This window comes from Tasmannia lanceolata, unplaced genomic scaffold, assembly GCF_043159265.1.
Source record: "Tasmannia lanceolata isolate RefF3 unplaced genomic scaffold, GAP_Taslan_0.1 ptg000007l, whole genome shotgun sequence".
NCBI classification, from domain to species: Eukaryota; Viridiplantae; Streptophyta; class Magnoliopsida; order Canellales; family Winteraceae; genus Tasmannia; species Tasmannia lanceolata.
The window spans coordinates 11,188,120-11,203,045 of record NW_027518684.1 but is presented as its reverse complement, the minus strand read 5'-3'; the positions used below and the strand labels follow the sequence as shown (position 1 = coordinate 11,203,045).

The window sequence follows — 14,926 nt, the reverse complement described above, 5'->3', positions numbered from 1 at the left end:
AAAAGATAGTTACAAGGGCTGTCCTATTGGTCCTTGTCAAAAAATGTTGTATTTATCGTTTGCTTTAATTTTATAGTTGTCAACCCGTTTCTTATTTTTCCATGGGCACTTTCTTGAGATGGACCAATGGGGGCACCCTTGTAACTAGGTTTTTGTAAGGGCGCACTTCAATCTATCATTCCTTCCGTGATGATGACATACATCCCTCATTTGAATGAATCTTCCGGCAATGGTTTTACTCTTCAACTAGAGAACGAGATGGCAACTCTGTTAGTGAAAATGCATGATAATTTCGGATTATGGTAATAAACAACAGAAATAAGGTAACAATTCACATGCAATTGAACCAAAAATAATGAAAGAATCGAACTGTAAAGAGAGAGGATCTAAATTCAATGCTCTTGAGGCGAGTCAAGGATATAAATTCAATGTCCTTGAGGCTAACTCTTTTTATTCTTAAAATAAATTAAAAAGTCAACAAACTCTTTTTATGAAATTGAGTTAAGCTCGATCCAGATATCTGCTTTTAAATCTGACTCATAGTCAAAGCAATAACCTTAAGAAGGTATGAAATTTTGATTTGGCAAGTTAATTACAGTCTAAATTTCTATTGTTTTGCCTGAAATAAAACCACAAAATCCTCTTTCTCACATTTTGTTACAGTCCTAAGTGAGGGCCCGCCTAGGTTTGGGACTGGGTGGCACCCGGTCCAGTATGGGACATGTTAAATGGCCTTGCTCAAAGCTTAGCTATGGAGCTTTTGGTGTATTGGTGAGGTATCTAGCATTTGGTATCAGAGCAACCATCACGTCCCGTGTTCTAGTCACGAAAGGGGCAACTTGTGGAGAGGATTGCCTAGAAAGTGCTACCTGGTAAAAAGCCAGAGTGAAAGTCGTAACAGAGTGGGCCGCCGCATAAGGAGCAACACACAGAGAGGGCTACTTGGAAAAAGGCCACAGTCAAAGCCATCATAGAGTGGTCCATCGAGGATGGTGGATGTGGAAGCGTGGTGATATGTTATTGTCCTGATGGGGGGGCCGCTTACGTATGGGACTGCGTGGGACCCATCCTTATACGAGACAGGTTTAATGGACCTTGCCTAACGCGTTCCATCAACTCTGGAGCTTTTGGCATATTGGTAAGATATCCAACACCTTTGATTCTCCCGAAGAAAACCATGAATCCATCTCAAAACCCCATTCTTCGTCGTTTGTGCCTTTTTCGCCCTGAAATAAACCACAACCCATCTCACAACCCCATTCTTCGCCTGTGCCCTTTTATGTCGAGAATCTTATTTCTCTCTACCAAAATTTGAGAGCAGTGAAATGGTAGAGGAGGGAGTGAAGGAGGGTTTGCGGTTTGGTTTGTTGGTGTTGTTGTTTTGGGCTTGATGGTGTTGTTGTTTTGGGCTTGATGGTGTTGTTGTTGGGGTTTTAGATAGAAATTTTGTTCGGAGACTTTGAGTGTAGAAATGGGGTAATGAGGAGCGGAGGGAATGAATACCAATGGCTTGAAGTTAATGGTCTTGGTGGTGGTGAAGATTCGAGCCATCCATGGTCTCCATGATTACATTCCGAAGGCTTACTCAAACATTAGGAGTGGAATGTAATGTGCATTCGGATTCCATATTCCCGCAATCCAAACACACCCTTGTCATTCTGTGAGGCAACAAAATGAATGTGCATTTCAATTCCTTATTCCTTAATTCGAAACACAATTTTTAGGGGATTTATTAAGGGGATATCAGCTCCATCACTAAGAAATGCACCACCTCCATTATTTTTAATATGTAAATGTTGGCCATATAGATTTTTTGGGCACTCTAGTTGGTTAGAAATTAGGATTTGAACTTTCAAGAAAATAAAATAATAATAGTTATTAGAAATTATTACGAAAATTATGCATAGTTTTATCTCAATTACTAAGTATGCTATAAGTTTTGAGCAATGGCCAACTTAATTATTCACACACACACACACAAAAATGCAAAGTTTTGTCTCAATTACTCTCACATAATCAATACTTATCAGCTTAAAATTCCTATCGGTGTAAATCCCTATCTTCGTCGACATAAATTTCTATCAGTGCAAATCCCTAATGATCCATTATTGGGACTAATATGATTGTTCAATCAACCGTGTACATAGAATGTTCCTATCAAAGTAAAATCCATATCAACATAAAATTCTTATCTGCATTATTAAAATTCCTACCATTGTAAACTCATATTGGCATAAAATCCCTATCGATTCTTTATCAGGAGTAATATGACCATTTGATCATCCGTATCTTATAAAATATCTAATTCCGCGTGAAATCCCTACCGGCATAAACTCTCAATTGGCATGAAATCTTAATTGGCCGATTAATGCGACCATTCGATCATCGAGGTCATATAAAATATCTCCATCGGTGTAAAATCTCTATTCATTCCCTACCAAAAGAGTATTTTAGACTTTTACACATTGATGGCCCAAAATACCAACTAACAACATGTACATTGATACTACTACAACATGCCCCGTTGTTGGTGCAGCAAAGGACGTACCTATCAAGATTGGGGCATGGTCCGGAACGATCAATCATAGCAGCGCCCTTGGATGAATTTCATACCAACAACTAAGTTTGTAATTTCTCAAAACTAAAAATCTATTTGATAATCACGGTTTTAAGTTTCGACTGAAACCAAAATAGCTGAAATTTACAAAATTCTGGTCAAAACTTCGGAAATTTAAGCTATTTTGGCAAAATTTGTTATAAAATATTATTTTTTATCCCTATACAGACTTTCAATCGAAATCACTGAAATTTTGACCCAAAAATCCGCTGTTTAGAGCACTTGTACCAAATTTTCGGTTTCGGATAAGTTTGAAATTTTAGCCGAAACCGATATTTAAAACCATGCTGATAATTAGGGCAAATAATGGATTAATTTAGTAAAATTTCATAGTAATGATAAGAGGAGTGCTAATTGAAGGGTGTCCTTTCAAAATCAGCCGCAAGGGCACCCAGTTGGATCATGTCATCAAAGTGCATTTATAAATGCACTTAAAAATGTAAAAATAAAGAAATAATTAATTCATTTCGGTGACGTGGATTTAGTGGGGCTAGTTTTCAAGGGCGTCCTTCAATTTAGCATCCCTCGATAAAGATAAATATGTCTAAATAAATATTTTTTGAGAAAATAAATAAATCAGCATGATGAATTGGCATGGATGTAGGAGGATATAAACCGGTAAGCAAAGGCAAAAGTGGGCCATGGTTGGACGATCCCAACCATTTGTGTGTTCGACCTTTCCTATTGATGGGTATCCTAACCGTCCAATTTCTGACCCTTTAAGTTAGCACATAAAAAATGAAAGAGAGATATTAATAGGGCAGTGATAAATTCACCCCCTTATAGGATGAATTCAATTCACCCTGTATTTTTCAAAATGGACTGTACAGCCCACACTATAGGATGATCCAAACCGCCCATTTGACGGGCCACAACGTAGGATGATCTCAACCCTCCGATCTAATGAGGGAATCACATTATGGAAAGTTCTATAGATTTGACAGTTGGGATCATCCTATGGAAATGATTTTTGGGGCACAACCTATTTACATTGTGGCCCATCAAATGGACGGTTTGGATCATCCTACGGTGCGGACTTTGCAGTCCATTTTGAAAAATACTGGGTGAATTCATCATAGAGGAGGGAGGGGGATGAAGTCACAACTTATTTGATTAGGACAGTTGGAAGGCCATGATCTTTTGGACACAGGCCTCACATAGCGGTGCCCACAAGACGAACGGTCTCGATCATTGAAGAGCTGAGCCCTACATGTACTTTTGTACTGTTTGTTTTCTCCGAAGAACTAAATTCTCACTCCATTATACTGCGATTTCCTCACAGATTTCCATCTAATTCCCTCGGAAAGGCCTGTAAACTCTAGGGTTTTACAGAGTTTTGTGGTTTCCCCTTGCCAGGTTTTGTAATCATTCCCTCTTCTCTTCTGTATAATTTACTGTAATATTTCTACTTTTTTTTTTTATAGGAATCGTGATTTTGTTTTTTCGTTTTTTTTTTTTTCTTTTTCAATCGTATGCATTTGTTTAGGATTAGCAGAGTTTTGTTTTGATGCCATGTTGTGCCTGTAACCTTGAGGAATTTGCTTTGGTTGTTTCTCTCTGGATTCATTTCTTTGATTGTATTCTTAATTTCTAGTGTCTCTGTATTTGATCAGTTTATCATTCTTCAAATTCCATCTAATGTGTATATAGTGTTACAAATCTAAATAGCCGTGGAATGTCTAGAATGTTGATGCCTATTTTCCCCATGTACTCTTAAAGTTCAAGGGGATTTTACCCCATTTCTTTTGGCTTCTTTCAGTTTCTTTGTTATTTTATCAGTTTTCCCATTCAGCTTGGGGCATCTCCTAGAGTAAGCATATATTTTTTTGGCCCAAAAAAGAACAGAAAAGAGAACTCTTTTTTTTTTAAACCTTTTTGTTTTTCCCATTTGGTTAAAATTCATCAGAGAGACAAGGATGAGATTATGAAGGAAACAGATGGAAAAACTTACACAATCCATATCACAGTGAATATTTGAAATGTATTGATGAAAATGTACTCAGTTGGATTATAAGGGTTTTGCTTTGTCTTCTTTGTCGGTTCTTCAATTTTCTATTTCCCATACTTCAAAAGCTTGGGTTTTGTGTGTACTAATGAGGATCTCAGTAGCCTCTTTTTCCCCCTTCTATTTGAGTTTTGATGCCATCAGCAATTAGTTGTTGATATTTAATTTAATGTTGGAAAGAGTGGAACTGGAAGCAAGTGCTAGCTTGATTCATTTTTCGAGTTCAATGAGGCCGTGTAATACAAGATGATAATCTTTTGCTTTTTCTACATCACTCTGGATAAGGATGTAAATAACCTTTCTGTCATTTGACAGCAACCCTAAATCCCATTCATATGTACTATGCACATTGAAGTAGTTGTGAAATGACTGATAGTCTATACTGTTTGTAGTTTGAAGTACAAAAGCAATTTATCATCTTGTACTTTATAATCTGAAAATTCATGAGTTTTATAGGGTTTATCAAATTTCCCAATTTACCCTAAAAACCCACTTGATTCCCAAGCAATTAGAGTGAAAGTATCCTTATAAAAAAAAGCAATCAGAGTGGAAGCCCCCACCTTGGCCATTATCTTGCACTGTTTTTTCATCCTTCACAGTTAAGCAGAAACATAATTAACATTTAACACCAAAGAAAACCCTACCTATAGATAACATTTGAAATCAATAGATTGGAATATAGTTTGTGAGTTTGTGTCAGTTTCTCGTAGATGGACTCTTGGATTTAATTTTTGAGTCATTGTCTTTGAAATATCTAAATTTGTCTGTAATTATAATGAATAGATATTATGGCAGGGTTAGAACTCCACTATGTAGCGATGCAAATCCAAGTCTTTTTTAAGCTCATTGGATGGCATGTTGTTGGTATTATTTCATTTGGTTTTAAGCCGATCACTCTTTGCTATTGGAAGTTGGAACACTTGTGTGCTTTTTGAAAGAGGGGAAGTGAAACCAGCTAAGAATTTGGTTTGCTAACTTGAACGAAGCTGAGTTGAATTGCAAGTCTGCAACCAAGAACTAAGGTGGTCCTTAACTTGAATGGAACTATTTAATACAAGCTGATAAACTGTTGCCTTTTCTTACCATCCTGGACACGGATATGAACAGCTCGTCTGTCATGTAGGAAATGTGTTGAATTAAATTTAATTTCCTAATACTTTGCAAATTGAATTAGCTGGGAAGACCAACAATTTGATAGCTTTACCTGTGTCACGATGAAAAAGAAGTTTTCTCATCTTGCCTTAGATGGTTTAAATTCATGGGCTATAAAGTTTAGCTGATTTCCCTGGTTTTGTGACATTATCTATGCCTCCGTTCTTTAGTTTTCTTGATTTTTTTATTTTCTTCTTTCATTCTCTGCATAATTAAGTTTGGCCGTTTGTTAGAGATGGAGGAACTTTTATTTTAATGCCATTTAGTACAATCTACAAGAGGGGTGATTAAAAAAAACTGAAAAATCTAGAGAACTTAATTACAGTTAAATATTTGAAATCAATGGATGGAGCTGTATTTGGTGAATTCATGTGGGTGTTGTCTTGATTGTTTCTTTTTGTATGTTTGGCATTTTTTCTGTTAATTCTCAAAAAATTACGAGTCATTGTTTTTTAAATTAGCTACTGATATCCGCTTAATGCCATTTAGTACGATCTACAAGAGGGGTGATAAAAAAAAACTGAAAAATCTAGAGAACTTAATTACAGTTAAATATTTGAAATCAATGGATGGAGCTGTATTTGGTGAATTCATGTGGGTGTTGTCTTGATTGTTTCTTTTTGTATGTTTGGTATTTTTTCTGTTAATTCTCAAAAAATTACGAGTCATTGTTTTTTAAATTAGCTACTGATATCCGCTTAATGCCATTTAGTACGATCTACAAGAGGGGTGATTAAAAAAAACTGAAAAATCTAGAGAACTTAATTACAGTTAAATATTTGAAATCAATGGATGGAGCTGTATTTGGTGAATTCATGTGGGTGTTGTCTTGATTGTTTCCTTTTGTATGTTTGGTATTTTTTCTGTTAATTCTCAAAAAATTACGAGTCATTGTTTTTTAAATTAGCTACTGATACGCGCTTAATGCCATTTAGTACGATCTACAAGAGGGGTGAGTAAAAAGAACTGAAAAATCTAGAGAACTTAATGACAGTTAAATATTTGAAATCAATGGATGGAGCTGTATTTGGTGAATTCATGTGGGTGTTGTCTTGATTGTTTCTTTTTGTATGTTTGGTATTTTTTCTGTTAATTCTCAAAAAATTACGAGTCATTGTTTTTTAAATTAGCTACTGATACCCGCTCGACCATTTTTTTTATAATGGGATGACTAACTTTGTTTTACACTTCTCTGATTGTCTGCTGAGAGCTTTTTGGGAATTGTAATAGCCTTTGACAGCTGGTTAAAACATGTAAAACAAGATGAGTTCGTCCCATTATCAAAACATGGTCACACGGATACCAGTCCCCTTTAAATATTTGAATTTTGTATGTGAGTGTGGAATCAAATGTTTCTGGGGGTAGAACTGCATTCTATAGTATTGTGTGACATTCAGTGGTTATTTTCTCTTTTCATTTTGTGTTCTAATGCAATAGAGATTAGTTATTGACATTTTAATGTAATTTTGGAAACAATGAATGAGAAAGCATCTACTACTTTAAGTTGCTCCTATATGTGCTGATGCAAATCTAAGTAGCTTTCAAATGACACACGGTCGTATTGTTTTCCAATATGAGTAGTAAAAGCAATTTATCTTTCTTGTATTATGTTCATTCTATTTAGTAATCACCCTAGTCTAAAGTGTATTCCAGTTTCAAAAATTAAGTTAGGATGGAAAGAATGGTAGATTGTAGCGGGAATGCACCTGCATCCCATGTGGTTTGTTTTTGTTTGTGAATAACAACAATCTGGATCAAAATAGATTTGTCAAACTGGATTTAGCCTGGGTCAGCATAGGCTCGAGACCCATCTTTCTTAGGTTCTTTGAACTTAATTTTTTTTCATCATTCAGAGGCCAACATGCCAGCCATTGTTTTAAAAGGCTAAAACAGAAGCAAATCATAAAAATGGAGTATTGTGTTAGCCTTGAACAAGCATAGCAAGATACCATCAAAGGAACAATTCAGAAACATAGAAGCCAGGATTCATGCTCCCTTGGCTCACAAAAACAGCTAAGGCAGACTGGGTGTTAGGGACTGCCTGTCTCAGGCATGTGTATGTGTAAGCGTATGAATTTTGCTCCTGCGTAAGGTGGCGTGTACGCTATTCCAAGTTGGACAGCCCTTTGACCAGGGAGCTCCGGTAACTGTTTTTCAACATTTTTAACTATTTCAGAGCATAGCAAGGCATTGTCACATAACGATAATGGGAATCATTAAGTTAGAAGCACAGAAATCACAATGCTCTCCTCCCTAGCCTGCGAGAGCAGCCGAGGCAAAGAGGGTCTGTGTATGTGTATATGAAGGAGTTTGTTCCCCGTGTAAGTTAGCATGTACATGGCTCTGAGGTGGTCAGTCCTTTGACCAGAAAGTCCCTACGACCATTCGTCAACAGAAAACCCTGTTTTCTTTTGAGTTGGAATCATCCCCAGCAGTGTCGCCACGGTGGACACCTGCTCCCGCGGTGAGGCACGTATATCCATCTGAGCGACGCTTCTTTTGTAGGGAATGTGGGATTTGGTGATTGGGGATTGAATCTCTCGTAACCAACAAGTTTTCCGTGGAATCAGGTCAAAACCAGATTCTATGGAAAGCAACAAGAATCGACACCTAGGTTAGGGCCCAGGACCCATTTATATTGTGCATCGGCACCGACTTACTTTCCCATTTTCGGGTTCGTGTTCCATTTCCAGGATTAGAAGGGGTTAGGCACCAATCCTGCCCAACTTACTCCAGTCTCTACTTGGAAATGGGGGGTCTCATATTGAAATTAGCTCTGGTTAGGCTTGGGATTATTCTTATTCAATGGAGTAAATGGCGGGCAATATAGAAAAGAGGATAACGTACCATGCATGGTATGAATGAGAGAGACTGGGGGAAGAGATCCAAGGACTGTATGGCCCTGCATACACGTGCATGCTCAAGCCGAAACCCCAAGTACGAGGGCTCGTAAGTGTCACGGCACCATGCATTGTATGAATGAGAGAGACTGGGGGAAGAGATCCAAGGACTGTTATGGCATTGCATATACGTGCATGCTCAATCTGAAACCCCAAGTACGAGGGCTCGTAAGTGTCACGGCAAGAGACAGTCGTTGCATAAGCAGCTGTTTTCCTCTAATTTTTAGCAATCCCAGGTTGGCTCACCTTATGGATCACGCAGGGTTCAAACATAGAGGGATTCCTCTTGTTGTTCAGAGGTTTAAAATGAGAAATGGAGAGGGGACAAGAGGGGGAGGGGGAGAACAGGAGAATGCAATGAAGACCGTGCTACAAAAGAAAATTACAAGCTGATGTTTGGGGGTTTTAAGTCATGGGGTGACCCAAACCTGGGGCCCTGATTCCATAATGCAGTTAGTGGACCACCTTAAACTATCATGAAATCAAAAGTCATCTTTACAAATTTAAACTCTAACTATTCTAATCTGATTTATCTTGGAATTAAACTACCTAAACTATTATAGAACTTAGCTTAGACTAACATGGGAGCAACTAGCATGTTGCAATTAACTACATAATTTAAGGGAATGACAGAAGAGTAAGTGGATACCTTAGTGGAGTGTGCGTTACTCTAAGGCTTCTCGATGCCGGACCCTTCTTAGTTTCTAACCTAAGAACACTTAATCTATCCTAGTGCAAGTCCTTCAAGGGAGATTGGTTTTTTTTTTTTTTTCTCAGATACCTTGAAGAAGGTTGCACTAAGTGCTTGGCTCAAGGAGAGCATTCATTCCATTCTTAATGAGATTTAAGGCTTTTATAGGCCTTTGGCACGGGGTGAAAATTGGTTTTCATTGATGTGGGATAAATCCTGATATTAGTGCACATAAAGGGAAGTAATCTGATTGGCTAATAGGGGAAAAAGTTAACTCTCCGAGTATGCGTGCTCGTACGTGCGCACGTGCACAGGGGGGGCTTGCCTTGTGTGATTTTTTTGTATTTCTCAGAATTCGGTGGGGCCCAAGGATCCATGCTGATTTCAAAGGTGTTTGGGTCGGGAATGGGATTGGTTCTGTCATCGAAAAAGTTCTAGAATCTGGGTTTCAAGAGGGATCAGGGTCCAAACTCAGTCACTGTGCCAAAAGTCTATAAAGGATATTAATCTCACTGAGAATATACCCTCTTCATTGGGATTGCCACCACAGGCTCTCATCAGCTGAGCAGGGCAAAATGGGGTGTCTAAAATCCCCTTGTTATTGGGTTCCTTATAGACACTCTTGATACCTATTCCTTGAGCCTCATGCTTTTGTTTCCATCTCTACCCCTTTGACCAGCCCCTCCATCTACGCATATCTTATACCGTGATTACCCTACCCTTGTAATAGTTTCTTCTGGCCCTAGTATGGAGTATTTTATATCTTTTTAGTTAGTGGACTGTTCATCGCTTCATTGTTTCACGTTATTATAGATCTGATTTCTTTGACATGATCTAATTGTTTGCAAATTTTACTTGGTTGAATTTATCTTATTATTGAAATAACTCAATGGCTTTAAATCTTTGCAAAATCTTAGTTGTCGTTTGATTGTTTTTGAATGTTTAATCTATTCATGGAATGATAGGGCTATTTTATTCCATTCAATACACTTTTATGATCCAAAAGTTCTCTATAAAGAACCCACAAACTCTAGGTTTGCACCATATGACATTATTAATATGTTTGTACAAAGAATATTAATCATACTGAGAATATTAATTTTTATGACGTCAAATTTAGTTCAATCTAGTAAAAAAGCTGTTAAATGTTTACGATCAACACAGCCGGAACTCTTCTTTTGGCACCTCATGTATAAGCACGAGTACAGTCGGACTCGGAAACATGAAAGTAGTAGGCAATCTCTTCCTAATTAGTGACACATCACCTCGCTGCAAGTTTTAGACTTCATTTTCTAACTAAAATATTTGCAGCTCCTTCTTGAATATAGAATAGCTAGTTGGTCTCAAATTTCCGTGGCTGTTGACCAAAAGAAAATTGCAGCTATACCAGGTTTTATTGGGTTTAGGATCCCTGACATAACCAGTGGTGCTCCTCCACTCAATTACTTTCTGATCATTGCTATTCAATAACAAGGGGTTGTCCCATTGATGTATCCCATGCCTGCCTTCCTCCAAGATATAACTCAACAGCGTGAAGCCCATAAGAGATAGTTATCCCCACTTAACTTCTTTGGAACCATAAAAAAATTGGGATATCTGAATGTGACATCAGTAACCGAGGGTCCATTAACCAAAAGCAATAAATCCTATTGTGAGGTTCATCAGTGATTCTTACATTGGCATCATTTTATTCAGGAATGTTATTATCACATTTTTGTTATCAAACACAGTTCAACAATGACATTCATGTTAAACCATGTTCAACTTTTTTGTTTCTGGTTCATGGGATGCAACATCTGAAGGTTTTTTGGAGGGTTGCTTTTCTGATAAATAAATAAAATGACGCCTTTTTGTTGAAAATTGAAATCATTATGGATCATCGGGGTCCTATATGTAACTTTTGGTGTCCTAATATCTGAAGTTTCCTTTTTCTTTTCTATACATCCTACCAAATATGAGTAAGCTTGAAATGTGGAAGGTCTTGTTATGTATGGTACTCTGCCTTCTTGCCATCTTCTCTCTAGGACAGAGATCTTCATGATGGCTATAGTCTATGTCACAAATCTTCCGATATTTTCAAAATGTCGCATTTTTATCACGACAATTTGATAAAATGACAAATTCCCGAGATTTTAAAAATATGGCGATATTTTCATTTTTATTATAAAATAGCGCGATAAAATCACAATATTATTCTGATATTTTTCCGATATTTATATTTATATTTTTTTCTTAAAGTTTACATATTTATATATATTTTAAATAATTTTATTTTTATCGTTTTTTCCCGATATAAGCCCCAATATATATATATATATATATATATATATATATATCTCCTGAGATTTTCCCTTGCCTAGAAATTCCCGAGCACGATATTTGTGACATAGGCTATAGTTATGCTTGCTTGGATTATACATATGTGTGTGCTTGAAATGTGGAAGATTTTTGGAAACTCAGATTCAGCACTGATCTTCCTACAGATGTCCTTGTTTCTTGGTAATCTTTCTCCACATATTCGAAGGGATGAGCTGGAGCGGGTCTTCCGTAGGTTTGGACGGAATAATGTACAGCTGAAAGATGGATATGGATTTGTTGTTTATGACGTAGCTGCAAATGCAGAGAGAGCTTTGCGAGCATTGCAAGGCAAGCTTATTTGTGGGGAACACATATCTCTTACATGGTCTAATAAACAACCCAGGCCTTTTCAGAGATTTGCAAGAAGCACCAGATTCCATCAGCCAAATCGTGGAAGGAATTTCAGAAGGGAAGACGATAATGGTGGGAGAAACAGGAGTTCACAAGATCAAAGAAAGGTCACAATTGGTGCCAAGCACTCAAATAGGACCCATGTGGGGTCTCACACCGATGATTTAATTGGTAAAGAAACTGGTTATGGTAGTGAGGATATTGAAGATTGTAGAGGAGAAGAAGCTCCGATTTTAAAAGATGGGTTACTGGATGAAGGTGGTACCGTGGAACCCAACCCAGTGGAAAACAGTAGATGGGGCGAGCATGTCAGTGACTCATTGAATGATGATGCAGTGGAAAATGGAAGTGAGTTTGAACGCTATGAACCTTACCACGGTCATGGCAAAAGACACGAGAATGAAAACCATCAGATGACAGGTTCATATGGCTCTCCTGCTCGGGGAAGCTCTCTAGAAAGAGCACGGAGACAGCGCTATGGTGATTTAACTGGGAAGCACCTTGATAATCCAATACCACAACAACGCTGCTTTAGCTGTGGCCTGTTCGGTCACGTAATGCGTAACTGTCCTAAACGAGAGAAGTTTAATAGGTTTGGCCGTCGGCAAGATGATGAAAGTAATTTAAGAGGTAGAGGTGAAGGAGGGTTCAAGAGACTGGGACCTGTGTCCTCGCAAAGGCCTAATGCAATTAGAGATCATTTGTTGATGAGGCGGCATCCAAAATTATCTAGTTCTGGAAAGCGTAAAGGTGAGAATTTACTGGAAAGTAAGGAGACCCGCCACCGGTCTCAGCTTAGAAGGGATTCGCAGGGAAAGAAAAGGAGGGAACATGGGTCACCAAAGAAAAGCCACAAAAAGAAAGCAAGAAATTCTGGTTCATTGCCACTAGATTCTGATTCTAATTCATCTGATTCACACGCTCATTCACTGTCCTCAAATTCTTTATCAGGAAACAGTTCCCATTCCCACTTGCGGTCAGTCTCTTCTAGGTCTCGCCGCTCAGTATCTAGTAGTTCGAGCTCTTCTTCTCCATCTTATTCCAGATCTCAGAGTTCTAGATCCAGGTCAAGGTCAAGGTCAAGGTCTGGCTCTTTGAGATTATCATCTATTTCCATTGGTCTGAAATCACCATCGTCTCCAAATAAGGAGATAATTGCTGCTAGTACCTCTCCAAAGGCTGATTCGAAGCATGCTACGAGCCTCATATCTGAGAATCTTTTGCTTGAACAGAGCAATTCGGAAGGTGACACAAGGCCGGAAAAAATGGAACCGAAAGGTATAAATATGACACTGAATGATGGAAATGCATTTTCTTCCTTTGATTCCAAGGATTCCGTGTATACGGAGCATCACCTTGGACGTGATAATAATGGTGAAAATCATTCAGTGACATGGATTAAATACGAGGAAAAGAATTTGTGCATGGTTCCATCAGAAAGCGCTTTTACTGGAGATAACTCTTTGTTAGATAATTTTAGAGAGACGAGTGACCTTCAAATATGTAAGCCGGTAGTGGTGGACCAGGCAAACAATTCTAAGAGCATATCATCTCGGGAAATGTGTGTGGTTCTAAAACAGCATGGCTTGGTGGGGCCAGAAGAAAGCGAAATGCAGTTATCAGTTGAGTCATATTTCGGTGCTGGTCGCATGTGGCCGTGGGAAATGATATATCACCGGCGATTGAAGAAGGGGCTTATTTCAATTGAGAACTATGCGAGACGAATTGCTCAGAATAGCGAATTTGGCATTGTTGATAAGTACATCAGAAGCAGTAGTGGCTGGGGCGAAGGTAATTGGAATGATTCATGAGATTTTTATCTGTTGTCACCTCAACATCTATCTTCACAAGAGTTTGCATGTCTTTGGTTCTTTTTGCATGTAATTTTTGCATCTGTCCGAGTGTATGTGCAAAATACCAAATGAACTTGATGAGATGCTATGAACAGGTACTTTCCAGAATTTTGTACTCATTGAATCTAATCCTCAATCTCAAATAACTGGAATGATTGACTGTCATCTCTTCAAATTATCCGTTTTTTAAACTATTCTGGAGCTAAATCATGAATGTTGAAATTTGGTGCTGATGGTTATGTAGAAAAACCAATTTCAAGAGGTTTGAATCTCATCATCTTGCAATTTTTCTACTAAAGTGTGTGAAAAGTAGCCCACAATGTTGACCTTTCTTTTTTGTTGTTATATGAAATTTTCTTATGATTATTTCTTTTTTACTGTGTTTTAAGCTTAATATCATTGTGTTTGCAATGAGATTTTAGCACGTAGCCTTTAGTGTATATATGAGTAAAAGGTTATTCAAACCATAATGCAATGTTGATACCAGCTCATCTGAAAACTCTCATGAATTTTGAAACTCAAGATAATCCTCAAAATTCACACAGGCAAACCTAACCTATTGATTTTTTTTTTGAAAATTACCTAACCTATTGATATGAGCTGTAAATAATATCCTTTTTAATGAAAACCTGTTAAGCTGTAAAACTTTTTTGGGACCTGAACATGTATTATCTAGTCCGTAGTGACCAAGCTCGCTTTGGCACCCACAAAATGCTAACTGATGATGCAGTTCTGCAGGTAAGAGATTAATTCCCCCAAATAGAATGCAAAGAATAGCATGACACGGCTCGTGGTGCAATGATTGACCCCTTAAAAGAGTTATTTCCCCGACTGTTTAATGTTGTGGCTCGTAAGGATGCAAGTGGGGACCTATCTTGGTGTGTTCCCTTCAGAAGGAATTTCCTCGAGCACAAGAGGTGGCCAACTTTGGTACCTTGCCGAATATGGTGTCTATTAGAGGTCACCAAATTTGGAGATGGTCCGCCTTGAGATCATTCA

General features: G+C 37.9%; 1 protein-coding gene across 1 annotated transcript; it reads left to right on the top strand.

The window, feature by feature from the left end:
• Positions 1-3,790: 3,790 nt before the first annotated feature.
• LOC143881880 (uncharacterized) lies at positions 3,791-14,122 on the top strand. Its single transcript, XM_077385208.1, has 2 exons — positions 3,791-3,973; positions 11,849-14,122. Exon 2 carries the CDS (start codon positions 11,849-11,851, stop codon positions 13,883-13,885), a length of 2,037 nt encoding a protein of 678 aa, XP_077241323.1. The 5' UTR covers positions 3,791-3,973; the 3' UTR covers positions 13,886-14,122.
• Positions 14,123-14,926: the final 804 nt, after the last annotated feature.

Excerpts from the sequence above, each read along its gene's own strand:
- LOC143881880 (XM_077385208.1), top strand. The coding sequence starts at position 11,849 with ATGTCCTTGTTTCTTGGTAATCTTTCTCCACATATTCGAAGGGATGAG.